General features: G+C 35.6%; 1 protein-coding gene across 2 annotated transcripts in view; it reads left to right on the top strand.

The window, feature by feature from the left end:
- The window catches only part of CAAP1 (caspase activity and apoptosis inhibitor 1), a 52,287-nt gene extending 37,276 nt beyond the window's left edge, over positions 1-15,011 (top strand). For both annotated transcript variants that reach the window (XM_060014853.1, XM_060014854.1), the window contains exon 6: positions 13,722-15,011. In XM_060014853.1, the coding sequence (XP_059870836.1) occupies positions 13,722-14,068 (347 nt within the window). In that variant the 3' untranslated portion in view covers positions 14,069-15,011. The remainder of the gene's footprint in view (positions 1-13,721) is intronic.
- The last annotated feature ends 8,145 nt before the right edge of the window (positions 15,012-23,156 follow it).

Raw genomic sequence — 23,156 nt, 5'->3', positions numbered from 1 at the left:
ACTTGTGAAGAGTGCTTCTTAGTAACTGTTTTATTAAATTGTTTAATGGAAGAAGAATGAGATACACAATTTTTTCTATCTCTACATTTTTCTGTTAGAGAAAAAGATGCTTGAGTTTTTAGTCTTTAAGCTGTGTGATGGTTCCTTAAGATGCATTCATTTGAATACAGTTATAAAAATAAGTAATGTAACCACATGGTGTATAAAACGATTAAAATTAATAAGACATTGACTACATTTTACTCTGAATCTTTTACATTAACTTTCTCATGTGAAAATTATTCCTCTTTTCTATTAGAGAAAGATGTGCAAACACACACACAAAATGCACAGACTTTTGCTGTGGTTAGACTCAAATCTTGTCACTTTTTTTAAAGTAATGTAGTTGCCTCATGCAATTATATTTTGGCCTTCTAATTCAAGAGTTAACAAATGATAGGACTTCCCTGATGGCGCAGTGGTTAAGAATCCTGGGGTAGAGTGCAGGGCACACGGGTTTGATCCCTGTTCTCGGAAGATCCCACATGCCGCAGAGCAACTAAGCCCGTGTGCCACAACTACTGAGTCTGTGCTCTAGAGCCCGCGAGCCACAACTACTGGAGCCTGCATGCCACAACTACTGAAGCCCACGTGCCTAGAGCCAGTGCTTTGCAACAGGAGAAGCCACTGCAGTGAGAAGCCTGCATGCTGCAACAAGAGTAGCCCCTGCTCACAGCAACTAGAGAAAGCCTGTGCACTGCAACGAAGACCCAACGCAGCCAAAAATAAATAAATAAATAAATAAATAAATTAAAAAACAGTTAATGAATGATAGACAGCTTTAAGAATTACCTTGTTGAGAGCTTCAAGAATTTGAAAAGTAGACTTTAATAGGGGAAAATTGTTTTCAGTGGTTAAACCGTGTGATGAAAGTTTAGATAGGTATTTTCTTTGGGCTTCTTTCAGCCTTTCAGACCACTGGTCACCACGGTGTAATTATACATACTCCCTGGGAATGCAAGATAAAAATACTAGAGCTTCTAAAGTAAATAAATACATATAAACATATATTTAAACCTCTCCCTTTTAAAATTTTCAGTTACATGTATGTAATTGTAATGGTTCATATTAATTATGTATTAATTTATAAGTAAATAAAAAATATGTAGTTGGACAGGTACTTAAAAAATGTTTTCACTGATAGGTTTATGTAAATAATGAAGTTGAGAGACCACTCTTTTAGACTATTATAAAGGATTGATGGTGGCCATAATGTATTCATTTATTACTTCAAAAAAATTCAATTTTATATGGGATATTTTCCATCACTTAGCAAAGATTAAACGTAAAATTACGTGAGACTGTTTGAGTCCTTAAGGTGAGAGAGAAATGGAAAAACTCAATTTTTGTTCTTATTGCTTCTGTTGTTGTTCTGAGGTAGTACTGCACTAGGAGAAGGGAAGGTAGGTACGGAGAGGGACTAGAATAAAAAAGAATGAAGAAATCAGTTTGCAGTTACAAAGGGGTTGAGTTTTGCTGAAAAGAACTTTACAACCATGAAGGAATAAGTACAAGTTATAAAAAATTGAAAAGATAATGAGAAAAATGTCATCAGAGACTTTTATTGCACTGTAAAGGAAGAGAGAATGAAGATCATCAGTTAATTAAGTAGCATTTGTAGGCCAAAAGTTTTACGTGAAGAAGTCTGGATTGGCAGGTGAGCTCTGTGCTGCCTCTTCCTTTGAAAACCAAAATTGCAGGTAGGAGTGTTAGAGAGCTGAGGGGAAACTGAAAAGAAAGTGTTAGAAGGCTGTTCTGGAGTTGGAAGCAGAGAAGCATGTGTACTACTGATTTGTTTTCAAAGTTTGAGTCTAATTCCTTTCCTCCTTGCCCTTGATTATCTCCTTGACTGGCTCTAACAAATACGTATTCACAGAATGCAGCTTTTCAACACGAGTTAACTTCTTTAAAAGATTTAAAAAAACTTGTTCTGGGGAAATGTTATCCAGTTCAGCAATTGGTGAAGTAAGAAGAGATTGTGGTGTAACCATCGGTGTGGCATAAGAATTTACATTTCTTTTCTCATTCCTTTGAGCTTTTTCACAAGTTATTACCAGCAGTGACACCAACATGATCCTCCCTGCTTTTTAATTTGCCTCTTTCTATGAGTAGTAGTTGAATGAAAGGGTAAAAATTACATTTTATATGGAAATTAGCCCATACTGTTCCTGTTCCTTTAACACATACTGTTCCTTTTGAAGGCCCCTCTGTTGCATTTGAATGTGAGACTTTTCTGGATTTAAAAAAAAAAAGTAAACTGATAAGGTTTTTGGATGCATAATGCTCTGTGTGTTTTTTATCAAGAATGAAATTATGAATTTGGTTCAGTATTGAGAGAAATGTTTATTTCCATGTTTCTTTAAATTGTACTCATTTTAAACATTCTATCTTGTGATGCATTTCATAGGATCCTAGACACACTCTCAGGGGAGCTACTTTGGAGGTTGCATACTCCAACCCTTCCTCAGATGTTTGGATCCTCTGCGTTTTTCAGCCACTATGTTCTCATCCAGTTCATTGGGAAAAGTACCTCCTTATATAGAAGTGCTGCTACCAAAAGAAAGATAGTAAATACTAGGCTTGAAATCAATTTTGTTAACAGTTCCTGAACTTTTTATACACCTCACACCTAGCCTATGATTTAATCAGCCGTTTTGGTTGCCACATCATCTAGTTGATAACATATTGAGCTTGTAGTTAACAAGCTTTATTTTTATTTTTAAAAACTAATACTTAAAATTTTTTTGAACAGCTTTAAATTAGGTTTACAAAAAATTGAGTGGAAAGTACAGAGCTCCTGTATACCCACTTACCACCGCTTCTCCCAGTTTCCCATATTATCATCGTGCATTAGTGTGGTAAATTTGTTAAAATTGATGAGGCACTATTAATACATTATTACTAACTAAAGTCCATAGTTGCCTGTTTATTTACTCCTGTTATAACACTGCCCAATAATTAATAATTGTTTTCAATTCAATAAGCATTTATGAGTACCTAAATTTAGGTACTTAAGGTAAAGGATTGTGTCTTAGGATTCTTTAAGTCTTCACTGCTTGTCTATAGTGGGTACTCATATTCTTTTGAATGAGTAAGTGGATGGATAGATGACTAAAAGTATTCCTTCTTTCTCTTCTGTCCTGTCCAGTATGGTCAAGGTTCTTAAAAAGAAGATAGAAATGAAATAGAATATTAGTTATATTTACCTATTAATATTCTACCACCTACCCCAAAGAGTGAGTTGTTTATAAGCTTGTTTTTCTTTCTCGTCTTAACAAAACTGAGCCATGTTTTGGTTTGTTTCCCTTAGCCTTTAGCTTTGTTTATATTGCTTGTATAGATTAATACCAGTCTTTTATATTAAGCATTGATCATGTGCCCTTTATAAAATATGTGGTCATCATAGAGATTCTTCTGTAGCTTATATTTCTTTGGATATTTCCTCATTTGGATAATTAATGTTTGGTTAGAGTTTTATTTTTTTATTTTTTGCGGTACGCGGGCCTCTAACTGTTGTGGCCTCTCCCGTTGTGGAGCACAAGCTCCGAACGCACGAGCTCGGCGGCCATGGCTCACGGGCCCAGCCACTCCGCGGCATGTGGGATCTTCCCGGACCGGGGCACGAACCCGTGTCCCCTGCATCGGCAGGCAGACTCTCAACCACTGCGCCACCAGGGAAGCCCCGAGTTTTATTTTTGAGCATCTTTCTACACTCTTGAACTGTCCTTCCTCATGAGATTATCTTTTTTCCAACCATTCTGAAAACATACAGGACACTTTATACTGCATTTTCCACCTTCATACCATATACTCTAAGGCGACATAGTTATTTTTTCCAAAGACTCTCACTACTTCCACGTATTTTCTTTTATGGAAAGAATGAGGGTGAAACTGACAGTTTTCATTATTTTTCCTACTTCTTTAATGAAAGTGTTTTTAGTTTTAGGGTAGGATTTCTATGTTTTATGAAATGCACTACCACTTTTCTGGCATACTGATAATGACTGGCTGCTTTCTGCATGAGTATATAAAAGATACTTTTACATTATCTAAAATTAGAATACAGTCTTTAGTATCTCTTTGTAAGCTTATATTTAAACAAACTAAAGCAGTGTCGCAGGAAACGTGGCCTATTGTGAGGTAGATGATGAGTTTAAGAACGCCTTCCTTGGATGGGCAGATTGTGGAGCACTGAGATGTTACTAGCAGAGAATATTTGAGTGTGATGCCCTTTTAAATTCATAAGTTCCAACAAATCTTTGGGGAGAACAGTTGCCTGATTTTAAACAGCAGTGCTTGTAAATACGCTACTCTGTCTTCATTTTTAACCCCATGTTTTATGTTTTGTATGTTTTCATATTAGAAGCCTGTTTAATCAAATGATAGGAGAAATGATGAATGACATTTAAAAATATGTTCCTCCTGTTTACTTTCAGATTACTAGAGGAAGGGTAGTCAGGAATCTCTCATGTGTTAGCCTGTTATTGTACCCCAGTGTGACCCCAAAATATTTACTTACCTGATCCATTGTAAAAGCCTGTTGTGTTTTTTATCCTGGAATGGTGATGTCTTCAGAGGCAGTAATTTTGGGTACTACCCTCTTCTGTATTCTCACGTCTGCGTTTTATTCTGTTAGGCTCACATATTGTACTGAGTTTAGATCTAATACTTTGCCTTTGTCCATTCTGTCCCTCACACTTGGAGTTTCCTCCCCTGTCAATATCACCTGTTAGATTCTAAAACCTACTTAATAATACATGTCTGTAAAGATCTCCTTGACTTTTCACTATTGCTTTATATACTGTGATATTCTATTATACTTTATATTGTACAATTTAGCATTTTAAAGTGTGATGTTCATATTTTAAGCATCCTCAAGCACCATGAAGGCAAAACCTGTGTCTTAAATCCTGCCACACATATTTAGTCTACACTACCTGTGGCATTTTGTAAGGCCTACTTCTGTGGCCTTTACGGCACATATGTAGATAGATACTGAGTGAATATTTATTGATTCTTGGACTAATCTCCGGATTCGTGTTTCTTAAAAGTTAGGTTTACAGGCTAGCAGACAATCACTTATCCAGAAGTTTAATGGATAGTTCAAGGGGTTTGGTAGAATACTAGACAGTTTTTCTGTATTAAATAGTTTGCATTTTCTTTTTTATGAGTAATATTTGGTTAATGTCATGATTAAGTTTTGAATATGATGGTTAACATCATGCACTTAAAGTTAAATCAATAGTTTAAAACACTGCATGAAAAAAAATAGCCAAGATCTGTTAGTTTTGCTGAGAGGAAGATTGAAGGCTTATCCAGAAAAAATTATTCTTATATATTAAAAGAACAGTTTTGTTTCTTTTTCAGAAAATAAAGTTTTGGCTTCTTGAAAAGGCTGGAACTCACTAAAAATGTTAAAAGTTATCAAGCTGACTTTCTACAGTTAGAATACATTAAAAATGTGTTCTTCATAACTTAAAAAATTTTTAAACCAAAATTATCTGTAGTCTAAGAAAAGAAATCCATGGAGGCATAGCATTGCTGTCCAATATATCATACGCTTTGTTACTAATGAGATTCCAGCAGATTGATAACGCCGGAGGCCTTGGAGAGTTAAGATTCTAGAGGGAAGGATGGTGAAATGTGTTGTTCTAAATGGCATAACCACTGAACGTGAATAACTTAAAATCAGATGAGAAAAACTAATTAAAATAGAAAAAGTAAAGTAGTTTAACCCTTCTAATAACCAACTCTATGTTTGCTTGATAGGAAAATTGGATTTCAATTTTCTCATTTTCTTTTCCATTGTGTGTGTGTGTGTGTGTGTGTGTGTGTGTGTGTGTGTGTGTGTGTGTATTAAAACCTGTTGTTACAGGTTTCTAAATAAAAATCAACTTTATAAAACCTTTTTATTTGGGAAATTTTCAAGCAAAAATAGGAAAGAAAATAGAAATATTAATTCCCATGTACTCAGCTACATCTTCAACAATTATCCACCTATGTCTAATCTTTTTTCATGTATATTCCTACCTGCTTCCTACCCGTTATGTTATTTTAAAGCAAATCCTACATCTTTTCAGTTCATTTGTATATATTTTATTATCAATATATCTCTTAAAGATAAAAGGTGGGTTTTTAAACATAATCATAATACCTTAAAAAGTAGCATTTCTTAAACCATCAGATAATATTCAGAAAGTGTTCAAATTTAAACCTAGTTGTTCATTGGTGGGTATTGTGATATTAAGATTGATCTATTGGGTCAGGTGTTGCCAGCCTAATGGTTTTAATAGCTATTTAGTATTGTCTAGTTCCATTATTTCATTAGGGGTTACAGAACAGTGATAATGTAATTTTAATCCTGAGATATTCAGTGTTCAAACTTCTCTGATTGTCTTATAGTATTTTTAAACCTATATTTGTAAGGATCGGGATCCAAATAAGGTCCCTACATTGCAATTGGATGGTACTGAGTCTCTTTTTAATCTACTCCCCTTTCTCTCCCTTTCTCCCTCTCTTTGCAGTTTATTTCTTGAAGAAGCTGGGTTGTCGGAGTTTCTCAGTTTAAATTTACTGATTGCATCTCAGTGTTTTATTTAACATTATTTTTCTGTAAATTGATAATTAGATATAGAGGCTTGATCAGATTCATGTTCCATCTTTTAACAAGAATATTTAGAAGCAGCGTTGTGTCCTCGAGACACAGAGTATGTCATTACTCCTCTTTTTTGTGAGCATGTCTGTAGCCATTGGAATGTATTGTCCACAGTGGCTGATAAGAATGCTCTTGATTTCTTGAGGCTATCTTTTCTTGGACATCTGTTTTCTCCCTCCTCGAAAATTTTAAGAACTATTTTTTTTTTATCGTTGAGTTCTGATATTTCACAGGATGTGTCTTAGGTGTGATGCTCTTGGCAGACCCTTTCAGTATGAAAGCCTTCTTTGTTTCATATCAGTTTTCTTCTCTTATTTCTTTATTTGTATTTTTGGGGGGTATAGTTGCTTTACAATGTTGTGTTAGTTTCTGCTGTACAGTGAAGTGAATCAGCTATATGTATACATATATCCCCTCTTTTTTGGATTTCCTTCCCATTTAGGTCACCACAGAGCACTGAGTAGAGTTCCCAGTGCTATACAGTAGGTTTTCATTAGTTAACTATTTTATACATAGTATTTTCCCTCTTCACTCCCTCTCTTCTTGCTTTCTGACTTGTTCTGTTGCTTTAAGTCTCTGCTCAACTGTTACTGTTTCAAATCACAGTGATCACTCTGTATGAAAACATTCTGCTACTATCTTCTATCCTGATTTATTTTTTTCATAGCACCTGATGTTGATTTATTTATAGTGTCTCTCCTATGACTTAATGGTAAGGCAAGGAATTTTTAAAATTCACTGCTGTTTCCTCAGTGTTTAAAACAATGTCTTGTACATAGTAGGTGCTCAACAATGTTTGTTGAATTAATTATATTAGGTTGTTGAACTTGTGAGTCATTCATCCTCATCTCTTAACTTTTATTGCATATTTTAAATATATTGTTATTTTCTACATTTTGAACGGTTTTTTTTTTTAAACATTGTCTTTCAACAGCCATTGAATGTTTGCTCTTGATAACCGTAATTGTAAATTATAATATTTCTTGTTCTCTGGTCCTTTTTCATTGCACCCTGTGCTTGTTTTATGGCTACATTGTCTACTTCAAACTCCATAAGGATACTAAGTAGACACCCCAACCCCTCATTCTCCTCCAGTAGAATATCTTCTGATCCCTAAATTTTCTTTATGTCCTCCTTTGTTCATCTTGGTTCTTCATTTATTGTAGTTTTTCTGGTAGCTGGTTTGGATTTCTTCAATAGATGTTTAGTTATATTTCTCTACCAGATCTCTTTAGTGTAAGTGAATGGGGTAGGCCTCCCAATAGAGTGCTTGGGCATGTGTCAGGGAAGGGGAGGGAAGGAAGGAAGGGTTCAGTTGACTCAACTATTCTGAATGAGTTTAATTATCTTGCTGTATGTTCCAAAGCCAACTCTTCCCTGCTTCCAAGACTCTAAGAAAGAATTACACTTATCTGTGGTGTCTTTGGCAGTGATTTTGCTTTTCTTTTATTTTTCTGTCAATTTTATCCTGCCTACTTACATTTTGTAAAAATCCAGCAAAATTTCTTTTTAGATGATACCCTTTCTTATCTAATATTATAATTTCTTTTTTAAACTTTCTACAAGGTTATATTCTTAGAAATGGTTGAAGAAATACATATGTTCATAGAGCAAAATTGGAAAACTCAATTTCTTCTCTTCCCCTTCTACTTTTACTCCCCTCCCCAGAAGTAAACCACTATTAATAACTTACTTATGTTATTTTTAACATAGTATGATTATTACTCTTTAGCTTACTTTTTTGACTTAACAATGTGTCTTGATCATTTTTGCATCTTGCCAATTTATTATTTTTTTCTCCAGATGGCTGAAATTCTTATTTTTTACTAATGAGTAAAAAGTAATATCTTAATGTTTTAATTTGTATTTCCCTGATGAAAAATTATGTTGATCATTTTTATATGTTTATTGATCCTTTGTATTTCATATTTTGTGAAATGCTTAACCCGTTTCTATCCTTTGCCCATGTTTTTAGTTATTTCTAACAATACCCAGACGTTGTATATATCCTTACATTTGTCCTGTTAAAAAATGTATTTTGCTAATATTTTCTTATAGGTTTGCCCCGTCTTATAATTTTATTTGTAGTCTATTTTCTTTCTCAGAAGTCTTACGTTTTTTCAGCTTTGTTTGTTGATATTTTTCCTTTGTGGTTCTCCGTTTTGTATTTTACTTAGGAAGGACTGATGTTTGTTATTTTCATTCTCAGTTAATTTACAGTTTTTTTTTCTTTTTTATAAATTTATTTATTTATTTGTTTGTTTGTTTATGGCTGCGTTTGGTCTTCGTTGCTGTGTGTAGGCTTTCTCTAGTTTGCGGCAAGCATGGGCTACTCTTCGTTGCGGTGTGTGGGCTTCTCATTGGGTGGCTTCTCTTGTTGCAGAGCACGGGCTCTAGGCACATGGTCTTCAGTAGTTGTGGCACTTGGGCTCAGTAGTTGTGGCTCACAAGCTCCAGAGCTCGGGCTCAGTGATTGTGGTGCACGGGCTTAGTTGCTCCGCGGCATGTGGGATCTCACTGGACCAGGGCTCAAACCCTTGTCCCCTGCATTGACAGGTGGATTCTTTTTTTTTTTTTTTTTTGCGGTATGCGGGCCTCTCACTGTTGTGGCCTCTCCCATTGCGGAGCACAGGCTCTGGACGCACAGGCTTAGCAGCCGTGGCTCACGGGCCCAGCCGCTCCACGGCATGTGGGATCTTCCCGGACCAGGACACGAACCCGTGTCCCCTGTATCAGCAGGCGGACTCTCAACCACTGCACCACCAGGGAAGCCCGACAGGTGGATTCTTAACCACTGTGGCACAAGGGAAGTCCTAATTTACAGTTCTTATGCTATTATTTTTAAGTATCTCTCCTGTCACTTCAGTGGATTCTTGATAGGGAAAGGAATTAGATACGTGTGCTCAATTTGCCATCTTTATCAGGAATTCAGACAGGTACTTAATTATTCCATGTACTAGGGTTTGTCTCTTGGCTTAATTTAATAACTCACTATCAAGAAGTTTCACAAGCATGTAGTCACTCATAACATTAGATATGCTTTCATTTTATGCCTTAAAAGTATTCTGATATGTTGAATTATTTGCAAGTGGAATATTATAGGCCCTATCAAGGTTTAAATGTAATATAACGTAAAAGTCCTTTTTAATTTTTATTACTCAAAATATTTAATAATTCTTCTATGTTTGTTTACTTTGGATAATTAAAACTTTTATTTTAACAAAAAGCAAACATAAAACATAAAATGTTTTCCTTTATCTAGCTTAGGGGAATCTCTGTAGCTTTCAAGCATTGAGGTTTGTTATAGATGATAATAAAAATACAGGTATTGCATTTTAGCTTTTCTATTATGTAGTACACTCCCATTTTTAAATACCGAAACTATATTAATTTTAAAGTGATTGAGTCTTTTGTAGTTGTAAATTTTCTCCTTGTCAGTAAAATATTTAAAGAGTGTTGGGTGTTCTGTTTAGTTGTGAGATATTTTCCCTTTATGGTTTTATCCCATGTTTATAACTATGCCTCATTAAATAGTATAAACAAATATTTTCTCTGATAAGTTGTTCCATTTATTCATCTGTGTTAGTGATGAATTTAGATAGTGATTGATTCATTTTGCTGTCTAGATACTGAATCTAGATGGATTGATTTGTTATTTTAAAAGCTTTGGTACTTGGGTAGAGTTTGATGGGTATGAATCAAGTTGGTAGCACAGAAGATAGCAGGAAAACAAAAGAAAAGAGAAATGATGAATGTATCCAGATCAGAGGAAAATGGAATAGAACGTATATTTGTGAGTAGTTGGCTAGGGGATCAACCATAAGAGATGAATGCTCAATAAATCCTTGTATTGCTTTTTCCCTGAAAAATATTTTAACTCTACTCTGTGTTCCTTAGCCAAATTCTTCAACTCCTTTAGTCCTTTCCCTTAAGTTATTTGATTCATTTCTTTAGTTATGCTGCTTTTTCTCTGAAGTTCTCTAAATGGTATGTAGTATTTTAAGGGCCACCCATGTTACATTAATTCTGCTCTTCTATATAAGCTAGTAAGGAATATATCATACCCTCTTGTTTCTTTGTGTATATTTTAAAGTTACTTTATTTTTAAATTTAATTTGTTTATTTTAATTTTATTGGAGTATAGTTGATTTACAATGTTGTGTTAGTTTCAGGTGTACAGCAGAGTGATTCAGTTATACATAAACATATACATATATTCATTCTTTTATAGATTCTTTTCTCATATAGGTTATCACCTATATTCATACTCAATATGAATATTGAGTAGTTTCCTGTGCTATACAGTAGGTCCTTGTTGGTTATTTATCTTATATATAGTAGTATGTATATGTTCATCCCAAGCTCCTGATTTATTCCTCCCCCCACCTTTTTCCTTTGGTAACCATAAGTTTGTTATTTACAACTTTGAGCACTCAAAGTTGTAAATAAGCATAAATTTGTTTTCGATATCTGTAAGTCTATTTCTGTCTTGTAAATCGGTTCATTTGTATCTTTTTTTAAAAATTAGATTCCACATATGAGTGGTATTATATGATATTTGTCTTTCTCTCTCTGACTTACTTCACTTAGTATGATAATCTCTAGGTTCATCCATGTTGGTGCAAATGACATTACTTCATTCTTTTTTATGGCTGAGCAATATTCCATTGTATATATACCACATCTAAGTTACTTTAGTTATCTTGCTGCTTTATGACATCAGTAATTTGGGTCTAATTTTATGCTTGCTCTCTTCCCTGAGCCATTTTTTATTGTAATGTCTTTAACAGTCAACAGTCTGAATTCTTATTCTTAATATTTTCAATTACATTTGTATTATTTTACCTCAGACCCGTCTTTTTATTTTTCTTGGTGGATTTCAATAGCCTTACTTTAACATCATGCATACAGTAAAACTGTTTTTATTTATTTTAGAGGAGTACACACAATTTCCCTGAGATTGATTTGTTACTCTCAGACTCCTAAGCCCATGTAAAAACTTGAAGATGCTCTTTTGTAGAATTCTCTTATAATTTAAATGTGTACTCACTTCCCTGTGAGCACACATGCGCACACACACACATTTTCACATATGTAGAATGGGAGTGTGGAAGGACAGAACTTTACCACACTGACATTTTGAGGGCTTAGAATGAGGCATTTTAGGTTAAAGTTACTTTTTTAGAAAGAGTGTACAAGTTATACCCCTTCTGATTTGAGGATCATAATTGACAACAAAAAAACCTGCTATTTCTAATACTTAGGATGAGAGTAAATTATCTTTGAAAATGTATTCATGTATTTGCAAGCTATACTTTAAAAGTGAGTCAGTAGAATGAAGAAAATTAAGAAATAGTGAAAAGACTTGAAGTATGATCCTAGATCTTTACATAGTTTGTCAGATTACATTGTACAAATCACTTACCTTATTTTCACATTTGTGAAGTGAAGTGCTTATGCTAAATCATTTCAGGTACAGATTCTACAAAGCTTTGGCATCCATGGTGCAGGTATAATGGGCAGATGGAACTTGTGAATGCTTTTACCAATACTGTGCTACAGAGAACTCAGTCACTTGGATTTGGATAATTTTTAATGTAAACTGAGAACACCAAATTTATAGAGCCCCATTTCTTCAGTGAATAACATGTATAGCTGTTTCTGATTAAAAAAATAAAGCAAACCCCACCTCTGCCCTCTAAAAATGTTTGAAACAAACCCATAGAAAATATAATCAAAAAAAGTTTTTTCATAAAGAATTTTCTCCTTTGAAACATTGAGAGGGTGTGTAGCAGAATCAAGGTCACTAAATCATTTATTTTAAAATCCATGGAGTAGAATTGTTTGTACATTCTATTATCAGAATTTTCCATCTGTCAATCTATATTTTGTCAATAAGTTCTTCCTACTACAAGAAAACTAACAAAGCTAACAATTGGGGGATCATTACTTTCTTTTTAAAAAACATATTAGGAATTTAAAAGATAAATAAATTGGAGGTATAAGGGAGCACTCAAAGTTGTAAATAACTCATGGACTTCAGTAATGGTCCAGGCCAAGGTGGTTGAGGGCTACAATCTGTGTTTATATGCAAGTTCTTAGCATCAGTTATAGAAGTTTTATAACAAACGTACTGTAAAAATTTATGGCATGCTAACTTTATTAATTAAAATCCTCTTGGTGAAAAGTTATTTTACCTTAGAAAGTGGCCTTAGGCATTCTCCTTTAATTTATTGATTTAGAACAAAGTGTTTGAAAAAGTATATGAAAAGCTTTGAAATAATTGCAATGCGCATGGTGTCCAGCTTGCCAGTGATATTTTTCCTTTTTTGTAGTTTATAAGGCAAAGTATTTTAAACTCCTTCTCAAATAGAATTTTGCTTCTTCAGTAATAAGCTATACTCTATCCAAAGGGTGTCAGCATTTTGTAATGTAGAGGCTTCACTGTGGTCTAAAGAGTTAACGATATTTTAATTAGGAAAATTGATCAGGGACATCCATATGATGGTATACATTTCCCAGTGCTTCCATATTCTTCTAAAGTGGAATGAAAAATACATTAAAATTTACATTAAATTAGATCTGTTTTCAAAGTTGAAGGGGGGAACCCTGGCGGTCCAGTGGTTAGGACTCGGCGCCTTCACTGCTGGGGCCTGTGTTCAATCCCCGGTCAGGGAACTAAGGTCCCACAATCTATGCGGGGGCGGAAAAAAAAGGAAGGGAGGGAGGGAGGGAGGGAGGAAGGAAGGAAGGAAGGAAGGAAGGGAGGGAGGAAGGAAGGGAGGGAGGAAGGAAGGAAGGAAGGGAGGAAAGAAAGGGCGGGAGGGAGGGAGAGAGGGAGGAAGGGAAGAGGGGAGGAAGGAAGTTGAGTCAGGGGAACAGGGGTTGGGATGGGGTTTATGGAATGTATTTGGGACTCCATGGTGGGAGGTGTGGGTCACAGCAGCCCTTTCATCATAAACAGAAAGGAAATTTTGATCAGGGCATTTAGGTTACATGGTTCTTTGCCTTTTTTTGTTTGTTACAGGCAAAGGGGAAGATAGTGATGTACTCAGTATAAATGCAGATGCTTATGACAGCGACATAGAAGGCCCATGCAATGAAGAAGCAGCTGCTCCTGAGGTCTCAGAAAATACAGTCCAAAGTGAAGCTGGTCAGATAGATGACCTGGAGAAAGACATTGAGAAAAGTGTGAATGAGATTCTGGGACTGGCAGAGTCTAGCCCAAAGGAACCGAAAGCCGCCACCCTGACTGTTCCTCCACCAGAAGATGTTCAGCCTTCTGCACAGCAGCTGGAGCTGCTAGAACTTGAGATGAGGGCAAGAGCTATTAAAGCCCTAATGAAAGCTGGTGATATAAAAAAGCCAGCCTAGTTTATTTAAATTGTATCTGAATATTAGATGTGTTTGAACAAAGCCACATCATATAATTTTGTATCTAAAGTTTATTTGGGGTCTTACATGATATTTCTCATGTAACTCTTATTAGATAAACTCATTTTAGGCCTAAAATACATGTTTTTGTTGTTGTTGTTACTTTTGTATTATATATGTTATTGTTTTCTGAATTCATGGCAAATATCATTGGGTAACCGGGATACTTTGTTAGATGAGTATTTAGCTATATCTGCAAATTAATACCAGAAAAGCCATTAGCAAAGAGTCATGGTATTTTTTTCTTTATTTTGAAATGTTTTGACATCAAACCAAAAAGTTTATGAAAGATTGACCAAGCATGTTGCCTTTAGGCTACCTGTATTTTGCGATAGAATATTAAATTATTGCTCCTAGATTTGTTAACAATTTAAGAAATTTAGTTATGCTTATATGCACTTTTAAAATATGTACTGCATTGAAGATGCCTTCTATGGGTGTGGACTTGCTAGTAAAAACTGAGTGACATTTTTGTTACAAGACTTAGAGATCCAAAATGGCTGAGAAAAGCTTTCTTTATAAAAGAGAAAAAGGACTTAATTTAAAGCATTTTTTAACAATGTAGAAGTAATTGCCCAACTTTAATTCCAGCAGACAAGTTATTCTAACAGGTATTTGATATTACTGGACGCTTAGTTCATGTTTTTTCCTTCAATAAAAAGGGAAGGGCTTCCCCGGTGGCGCAGTGGTTGAGAGTCCGCCTGCCGATGCGAGGGACACGGGTTCGTGCCCCGGTCCGGGAAGATCCCACATGCCGCGGAGCGGCTGGGCCCGTGAGCCATGGCCGCTGAGCCTGCGTGTCCGGGGCCTGTGCTCCGCAACGGGAGAGGCCACAACAGTGAGAGGCCCGCGTACCGCAAAAAAAAAAAAAAAAAAAAAAGAAGGGAACACATTTTTACATTCCAAGCTATTAGGAAAAGGAGACTATTTTATCGTACAGCCTTTCATCCGATGTTTTTGCTTGCAGATCTGATGTGCTATAATTAAAATAATTTTAAATTAATGAATTAAAAATAATAAAGACTATCATTCTGGATCTGAGGACTTTTGATACATTTCCAAAAATGAAACTAATTTCAGGAAGCTTTGATAAGTTGATGTAATAATTAATCTAATTTTATATAGGTTTTGTAAATAACATCCTGCCACAATTATGGATGCTTGCCCCATCACTAATTGTAGTTGTTTGATACCAAAATGAATTTAGGCGGAGACTCTTAAAATAAATTAATTTTTTTTCTAAAAGATAAATCTGGAACTGTTGTTTTTATATTTGCTAACAAAAACAGTATATTTTATTTATAAGCCATGTTCTGTTAATGTTGTATGAGGATTTTCCTTATACACAAAACTTACAGGGATTGTGTCTTACTAGCTGGCTTAATTAGATGTAAATTTTAGAGGGTTTCTTATGAAAATAGTATTTATGAAACACTGGAGTTGCAGTTAATAAATTCATTTTTGTTGTTCCTGAACATGCCTTTAAATAATCCTGTCATTTTTTTTCTTGTGGAATCTTTCTAATGAAGGACAGAGGCCTATATCATTTGAAATGCTTCTCTTAGGCTGATAAACATGGATATGATTTAAATAGTTCTCATAGTTACTGCTTCAAAATGAAAAAATCAGTTTCTATTTCCACTTAAAAGTTAAAATAATAACAAAGTAGTGCAGAATAAACTTTATTGCTGCTTATTAATTATAAGATGCAGTAGATGACTTTTGTGTGATCAAACATAGGAGTAGAAAAAGGTCTGAGTGCTTTGTAGCTGATTAAAGTCACCACCTTCATGAAGCATTGTGTGTCTGCTGTATTCACTGTGCAGAATTGTTTAGAGGACATTTGACTAGAGTGGGAGCGTTTGAGGTAGAATGAACTGAACAAATCAGGCTGCTTGGATTCTTACCTTGGAAAATCAACTTTCTCACTTTTTTTTTTTTGTAATGTTGAAAGACAAGAGGTTTTTGCAAATGAATGGCTTTAGAGAACAGGAATAAGGTTATTTTAGAAATGGGAAAGGTTATTTTAGATATGGGAAAGGTTATTTTAGATATGGGAAAATATCATATATTGATCTGATGCTGTCATTTAAATCATCAGCTCACAGGTATTTATTGACTACCTCACAGGTGTTTAGTCTTGTTCAGAATCTTAAACTGTTATGGTGTAGGAATGTTGTGGTATAGATTTTAGCATGGAATAGACTGATGAATAAACAGATGAGCCCTGCTTCGTTTTATGCCTAATTCTTCCCTTTTGCCAAGGTAAAGAAAAATTTTAGGCCATGTTTAATTAGTGATTAAGAGGAAAAAAAATGGGCAGCCTAACTTTCCATCCAAAGTCAGGTAATTCTGATATTTGACTAGGAACTTGACCCAAGACTTGAATGATAGGTGGCAACTGGTAATAATGGGTCCTCTGCAATAGGCCTTGGCCCGCTTTTTGATGTTCCTATTAATTCAGAGACTCAAGGTATATCCTAAAAACCTATCACTAGGTTACCAGTGTGTAGCATAATAATTATGAAAATCACCTAACACTCTCAAGTCCTTTGGTTGAACACCATCAGTTCCTTAAAACTATAGGGCAGTATATCTTTTCCTAGTAAATCTTGTTGTCAAAACCTACTTTCAGCAAATCGTTAGATCCTAGGGCATGATTAGCTATCTGAATAAAGGTGTTCTGAGTCATTTGAATAGTAATACAAATTGCAATAAAATATGTGTTTTCAATGCCATTTTCCAGGTAGATAAAGCAGGAGTGAACCCACAATTTAAGCAAAATATAGATGGCAGCCTGAAAGTTTTAAAAATTCTCGGTTCCATTTCATCATAAAAAGTAGGAAAAGAGAGTTTGGTTATAGATACTTTTCCTTTATTGTATAATGTCTAATTATTTAAAAGTAAAAGACCAATATGCTTTAACTTAAAACTAATAGATATTTTTACATTTTTTATTTTCAAGTAGTCTCCCTTTTTAAATAAAAAGAAAAGTGCTAATGAATATATCAGTAGGAACTCAATTTCCTTGATACTTAATTATTATTTTAAAATGCATTGTGATAAAATGACAAGAGTGTGAGAGTTAACAGAGGGTTCTGATTCTGCCCAAACCAGCTGTGTAACTTTGGACAAGTAACTATAAAATAGGAGAGATGAATCATTAGCAAATATATAAGGTTTCTTTCTGCTGTAACATCCTGTGATTCCAGTAGAAAATACCATAAAATTTGTAAAACTTAGGGAACTCTTTTGAGTTCAAGTATTTTTTAGGGCTTCCCCTCCTCTTCCCCCTATTCAAAATGAAACAGTCTAATCTTTCTTTGTCCCATAGGGTTGCTAGATATGAACAATAATCCAGTTTTTTTTTCTTTTACCTATTTTTTTCACTATTTATTTATTTATTTACTTATTTATCGTTGCTGCCCGCGGGCTTTCTCTAGTTGTGGCAAGCGGGGGCTACTCTTCATTGTGGTGCGTGGGCTTCTCATTGCGGTGGCTTCTCTTGTTGTGGAGCATGGGCTCTAGGTGTGCAGGCTTCAGTAGTTGTGGTGCATGGGCTCAATAGTTGTGGCACACGGGCTTCGTTGCTCCGTGGCATGTGGGATCTTCCTGGACCACGGATTGAACCCGTGTCCCCTGCATTGACAGGCAGGTTCTTAACCACTGTGCCACCAGGGAAGTCCTACCTATTAGTCTTTATTGTCAGGGTCACTTGGTAAGTATTGTCTAGAATTATTCACTTTGGTCTATAAACTTAGGTTACTATCTTTAACTTATTGCTTTATTTATTTATTTCAAAATATGTAGATAGTTTTAAGTCAAAAAATTTTTTTCCAAGGCTTATTATAATGAAAAACAGTACTGCCTTCCCTATTCTTTTTACACCAGCTCTTGCTACTGAGAGGTAACCACTTTCAAATCTTTTAGCCTTCTTAAAATTTTACCTTTGTATTTCTGAGTAACATGATTTTTTGCTATTCCTTGATATTTCAGTCTTAGATTTTATTTATTGATCTATTTTGGAATATGAAAATTAAGCTCTATTCCTTCTCCCTGTTCCCTAAAAATGTAGCTTCCTCTCTCATCCTCCCAATTTAGTGCAGTTACATCACAGTTTTGGTTCAATTAGCATTCAATATTTATACTCTTTTGACTGTGTAAATGTTATTCACAACTGGGTTGTGTGGTATCTGTAATTAGATTTCCTTTTTTGTTCCAATTTTTGTTTTAAGCCGTTTGGAATTAATTTATAATGACCTTATTCTTTCATTTGCTCAGTGTTCTCTGTAGTAGCAGTTAAATTGTACCCTAACTACCTTCCAGGAGTTTCAGTTTCTTAGTAGGTTCAAACACATCATGTAATCTAGCTTTGTTTTTTTCTTTCTTTAAAGACATTTCTCCTGGGGCTCTCTGTCCTATGCTAATCTGGATTGGTTGCTCTTCACCTCTTTCATGCTGGATATCCCATTTCCTGAATCCTGTCTTCCTCTTTTCGTTTATTCCCTCATTTTGGCGGCGTACCTCTTCCAGCAGCTTCCTGTGAAAAACTGCATAAAGAATAAATAGTTTTGATTCATTGGTGTTAACCAGCATGGCTCAATTCTATCCATATGTTCAATTGAAACATTATGTGAGTGTTGACATTAGGCTGGAAATCATTGTCCTTTTCAATTTTACAGCATTACACCAGTGCCTTTTAACTTCCACTGAAGCTATTGAGAAGTCGTTTGTCATTTTGATTCTTGATACTTATGTGTGTCCTGTTTGTTTCTCTTTGGAAGCTGTTAGTATCTTATCTTTACTCCTAATATTCTGAAATTTCTTGATGATGTGTTAAAGGATGGATCTTTTTTTTCATCCTTGAGTTCATCATTGATGGACTCTTTTAAAAGGGAAATTCACATCATTGAGTTCTGGGAAGATTTTTAATATTACTTCTTGGATAAGTTCCTTCCCTCTAATTTTTTCTAATCTCTATTTCTAGAACTCCTTTTATTAAGATGTGGATATCTAGGCCTAATTTTAAAATTTATTTCTCTTTTCCATCTTTTTCTTCTGCTTTCTTATATATTTTCTTAATATTCTCTTCCAGTTCTTCCAATGATTTTTTTCTCCTATCATATTTTTAATATCCAAAAGATTTTTTAATTCTCTGAATATTCCCTTTTAAAAGTAGCAGTATGTTGTGTCTGTAGGGCCATGGCTCCACTCCATGGTGTTCTGGTGACCTTGTACATATCCCCGTAGGCCATGCAGTCAGAGCTTGAACCTCCTGGCCTAAGTCTTGGTGCAATGCCTTGTTATCTTCCTAGGAACGTGGTCAGACAGTCAAGTCTTGTGAGGAGCCGTCACAAGAACATTTTCTCATCGGCCTTTTCTTCTTGAGGGAAGCTCCCTATTTTGCAGAAGGATGTCTTGAGGCAATTTTCCCATCTGCCTCCCTGGTTCCTTGGAGACTTGAAACTTTCTATCTTGCCCCACTTAGGGCACAGCTGTAGGCTGTAAAATTTCTTAGCTGCAGCCTGGCGTTAGCACCTCAGCAGCAGTGTCCCGTTAATCCTGTTGCATCTGGTTCCTTTTACTTTGGTGTCATCCTACCCAGAGGCCATGGGGACTTGGCACCTTTGACTACGATGTTTTCACTGTGTAAGTAATAAGCTGCCTGCATCTAAAAGGAGCTTGTTGTTTTTCGTTAATGGCTAAGTCTGTTGGGCCTTGCTTGACCCTTGCCTTGGACTTGCGCTTGATAGTTTCGTGGATGAAGCATTTTTACCTGTCTGAGGATGTTAATTTTAGTGGTTGTTTTCAAGTTTTCTTCTGCTTTTTTGCCTTCTACTTCCTTCAATTTAATTTTTTTCTTATTTTCCTCTCTAAGGTTGTCTCGAATTTCCTTCAATCTGTGGTGATGTTTAGCTGCTTTCATGAGTAAGACCCTAAAAAGCTGATTGGAAGCCCTGTTTATGGATGAGGCTCGCTAATTGGTACAATTCACTTTTCTTTGGGGCTGCCTGAGGATATCCACGGTTTGCTCTGAAGGCTTTTTCCTGAATGCCCTTAGCTCTGCTTGGTATGCCTGAGTTTAGAATCTCATGCTTCAACTCTGCCAGAGTTTTCTGTGGAGTTAGTGAAAGAAGGGTTGCCTGTTTGTGAAAACAACTTTCGCGTTTTCCCCTCTGCACTGTCTTTGGAGGAACCTAGGATCTTCATTACTTGGGTTTGTGTTTAGGAGCAAGTTGCTTCTTAGTTTCCTACGGCCCTTCGGGTTGCAAATTTCTTCACCTGCTAAGTCAATTCCACTCATTTGTGCTTCAGCTTCCAAAATTTTCTTATCATTTCGGTGGACTTTCATGAGAGAGCAGTGGCAAATGTGGTTGTTTAGTATACGTTTAAGCAGATGTGACTTGAATTTTTAACTTGTTTTTGCTTTGGTCAATTCTGAGTTTTTGTTTTTCTTAAATCCAAGCTCAGATTAATTGGTTTCAAGTGGAAAGGTGTGAAAGAGAGTAGACAAGGATGATGGTAGACTAGAATCTGTGATACCTGAGGCTGGCTTATGTAGGTCACCATGTGTTTCTCTTCTTTCACTCTAGTAATTTTTAAGAGAATACGTGTTGGCGTTAGTTATTGTGCTGATATTTTCAAATGTGCCGTGTGCTCTTTCATTATGTAATTTCACATTCTTTTTAATTTTACAAATATTTACTTGCGTTCTTATCGTAGTATTTGTTCTTTTGCCCTTGCTTTGGTTTTCTTCTGGATTTCCTGTTATTTGCCATGTGTCTTTGCTTATCTTCAATACATGTCACTTTCTTGTGAACCTTCTTTATCCTCATTTTGAGTTAAATTTTTTTCCCTTTTCACCTGTTTCTCTTAAGGCACTATCTGTTATGTTTATTCACTCCTATGTTTCTTCTAGTTTTGTTTTCATTTCTGGAGTGACATTTTTCTTTCATTTCCAATTTCTCCCTAAATTCTGTCTCCTCATTTCTAATTCTGATTCATATTTCATTTTTTTATGGCTTGTATCATTTTTGTAATGACTTTAATCTCATTTTAAAATACAAGGTAATAGTTTTGATATGTTCTGTGGGTCTTTCTGGTGTACTTTTATTGTCTGGAGGGATGTTATTCTTTTCCTTATTCTCTGTTTTATTTATAACAATATAGCATAGGATTTGATCTTGATTTTTTTTTTTTTTTTTTTTGCGGTACGCGGGCCTCTCACTGCTGTGGCCTCTCCCGTTGCGGAGCACAGGCTGCGGATGCGCAGGCTCAGCGGCCGTGGCTCACAGGCCCAGCCGCTCCGCGGCATGTGGGATCTTCCCAGACTGGGGCATGAACCCGCGTCCCCTGCATCGGCAGGCGGACTCTCAACCACTGCGCCACCAGGGAAGCCCTGATCTTGATATTTTTGTTCCTCATTTTTAGTGAAGCTCATTTTTCTGAACTTTAAAAAGGAACCTGGTTCAGATTAGCTTTTCTATCTTCATACTCCTTTTGGTTTGCAGTAGTTGTGGCATGCAGTAGTTGTGGCATGTGGGCTCAGTAGTTGTGGCTTGCGGGCTCTAGAACGCAGGCTCAGTAGTTGCGGCACATGGGGCTAGTTGCTCCGCGGCATGTAGGATCTTCCTGGACCAGAGATTGAACCCGTGTCCCCTGCATTGGCAGGTGGATTCTTAACCACTGCACCACCAGGGAAGCCCCTCCTTTGTTTTTTGTTCTCTGCTGTTCAAAATTGTGCTGCCTTGCTTTCAGAGCTCTGTTCCCCTTTCCCACCTTTACTTGAACTCCTCTTTCCATCTGTTGATTTCCTCTATCCTGATCAGTTTTGATTCTACCACCAAGTGATTCTTCTTAGTGGGACTCTCTCCTAGAAGGGAGCCCTGGCTGGTCCGTTTCAGGAGTGCTTAGGGTCTAGAGTGCTCCTGTTGCTTTGAGACATTATTATCCTCACATTCACCTGCTATTATGAGAGGCAAAACCCATCCCACCTTCAGTTGCTGTCTCAAATTGCCTCACCTGATTTCTACTTATTTTGAGCGTCTCCTATTATCAGGTCTGTTAGATGCCCAGTTGGCTTCCCTTTGTTTTCTCCTACAGAAGTGCTGATATTATGAAGGTCATAGGACTTGTTAGTGGTTTGTTCTACCTACTTATATTTTGAGGTTGTTGCATACCTGTACTTAGTCTTGTTTTAAATGTTGTCCATGGTTTTCGGGTTTTCTTTCCATTGCTCTCCCTGGGTTTATGGAGAGATTCAAAAACTCTTGCTTTTGCTACCACTATCTTCCCAGGGTACCCCTGTGTTTTCATTTTAAGACATGTAGTCAGTCTTCATTGTATACAAATAAAAATGTACTTTATATAAAGGAGAGCTGACATATATATGAGATATCTTATTGAATTATTTCAAAGAATTCTTAAAATTATTACATTAATTTTATCAGAGTTACTTTTAAATTTTAAAACCAAAGCTTGATTGTTATCTGGTAGAAGCAGTTGTTACCCTGAATGTAAAACACGTTAGTACTGCTCCTTAATAGCAAAGGGAATTAGCTTTATTAGGTATATTCTTATAATAGTTATTGTCAGTTGTAAGATCTTTTTTATTCTCTTAAGATTAAAAGTCATTTGTACAAAAATAAAAAGATATGACATTATGATTCAGAGAACCAATATTTTAATGTTTTAAAATTTGGGGGGAAGATAATTCACTCTGTCACTTTTAAAAGATAAATTGTTTCTTATTCTTTGAATAACTTATATTTATTCATTAGTCTTCTGTTTTAGTATATCTTCTCTGCCTGGAACGTATTTCCTGAGGCCAAAAGAGAGCTATGAGTTTTAGTAACTGATTTTTTTCCCTCTAAATACATTTGGTGGAGGATTTTAAATAAGATTCTATCTTTAGTGTGATATTTAAAATCACCATATTAATGAAAATTTGGTACTATCGTATGCCATGTTTATCAATCTATTATAACATGGTCACAAAAACCAAAAAAAACTCTGCCTGAAAAGAGAT

The sequence above is a fragment of the Delphinus delphis genome, chromosome 6 (genome assembly GCF_949987515.2).
Source record: "Delphinus delphis chromosome 6, mDelDel1.2, whole genome shotgun sequence".
Classification (NCBI taxonomy): domain Eukaryota; kingdom Metazoa; phylum Chordata; class Mammalia; order Artiodactyla; family Delphinidae; genus Delphinus; species Delphinus delphis.
Note: the sequence above shows the minus strand (reverse complement) of the source record. Positions and strands in the feature narration are given on the sequence as shown.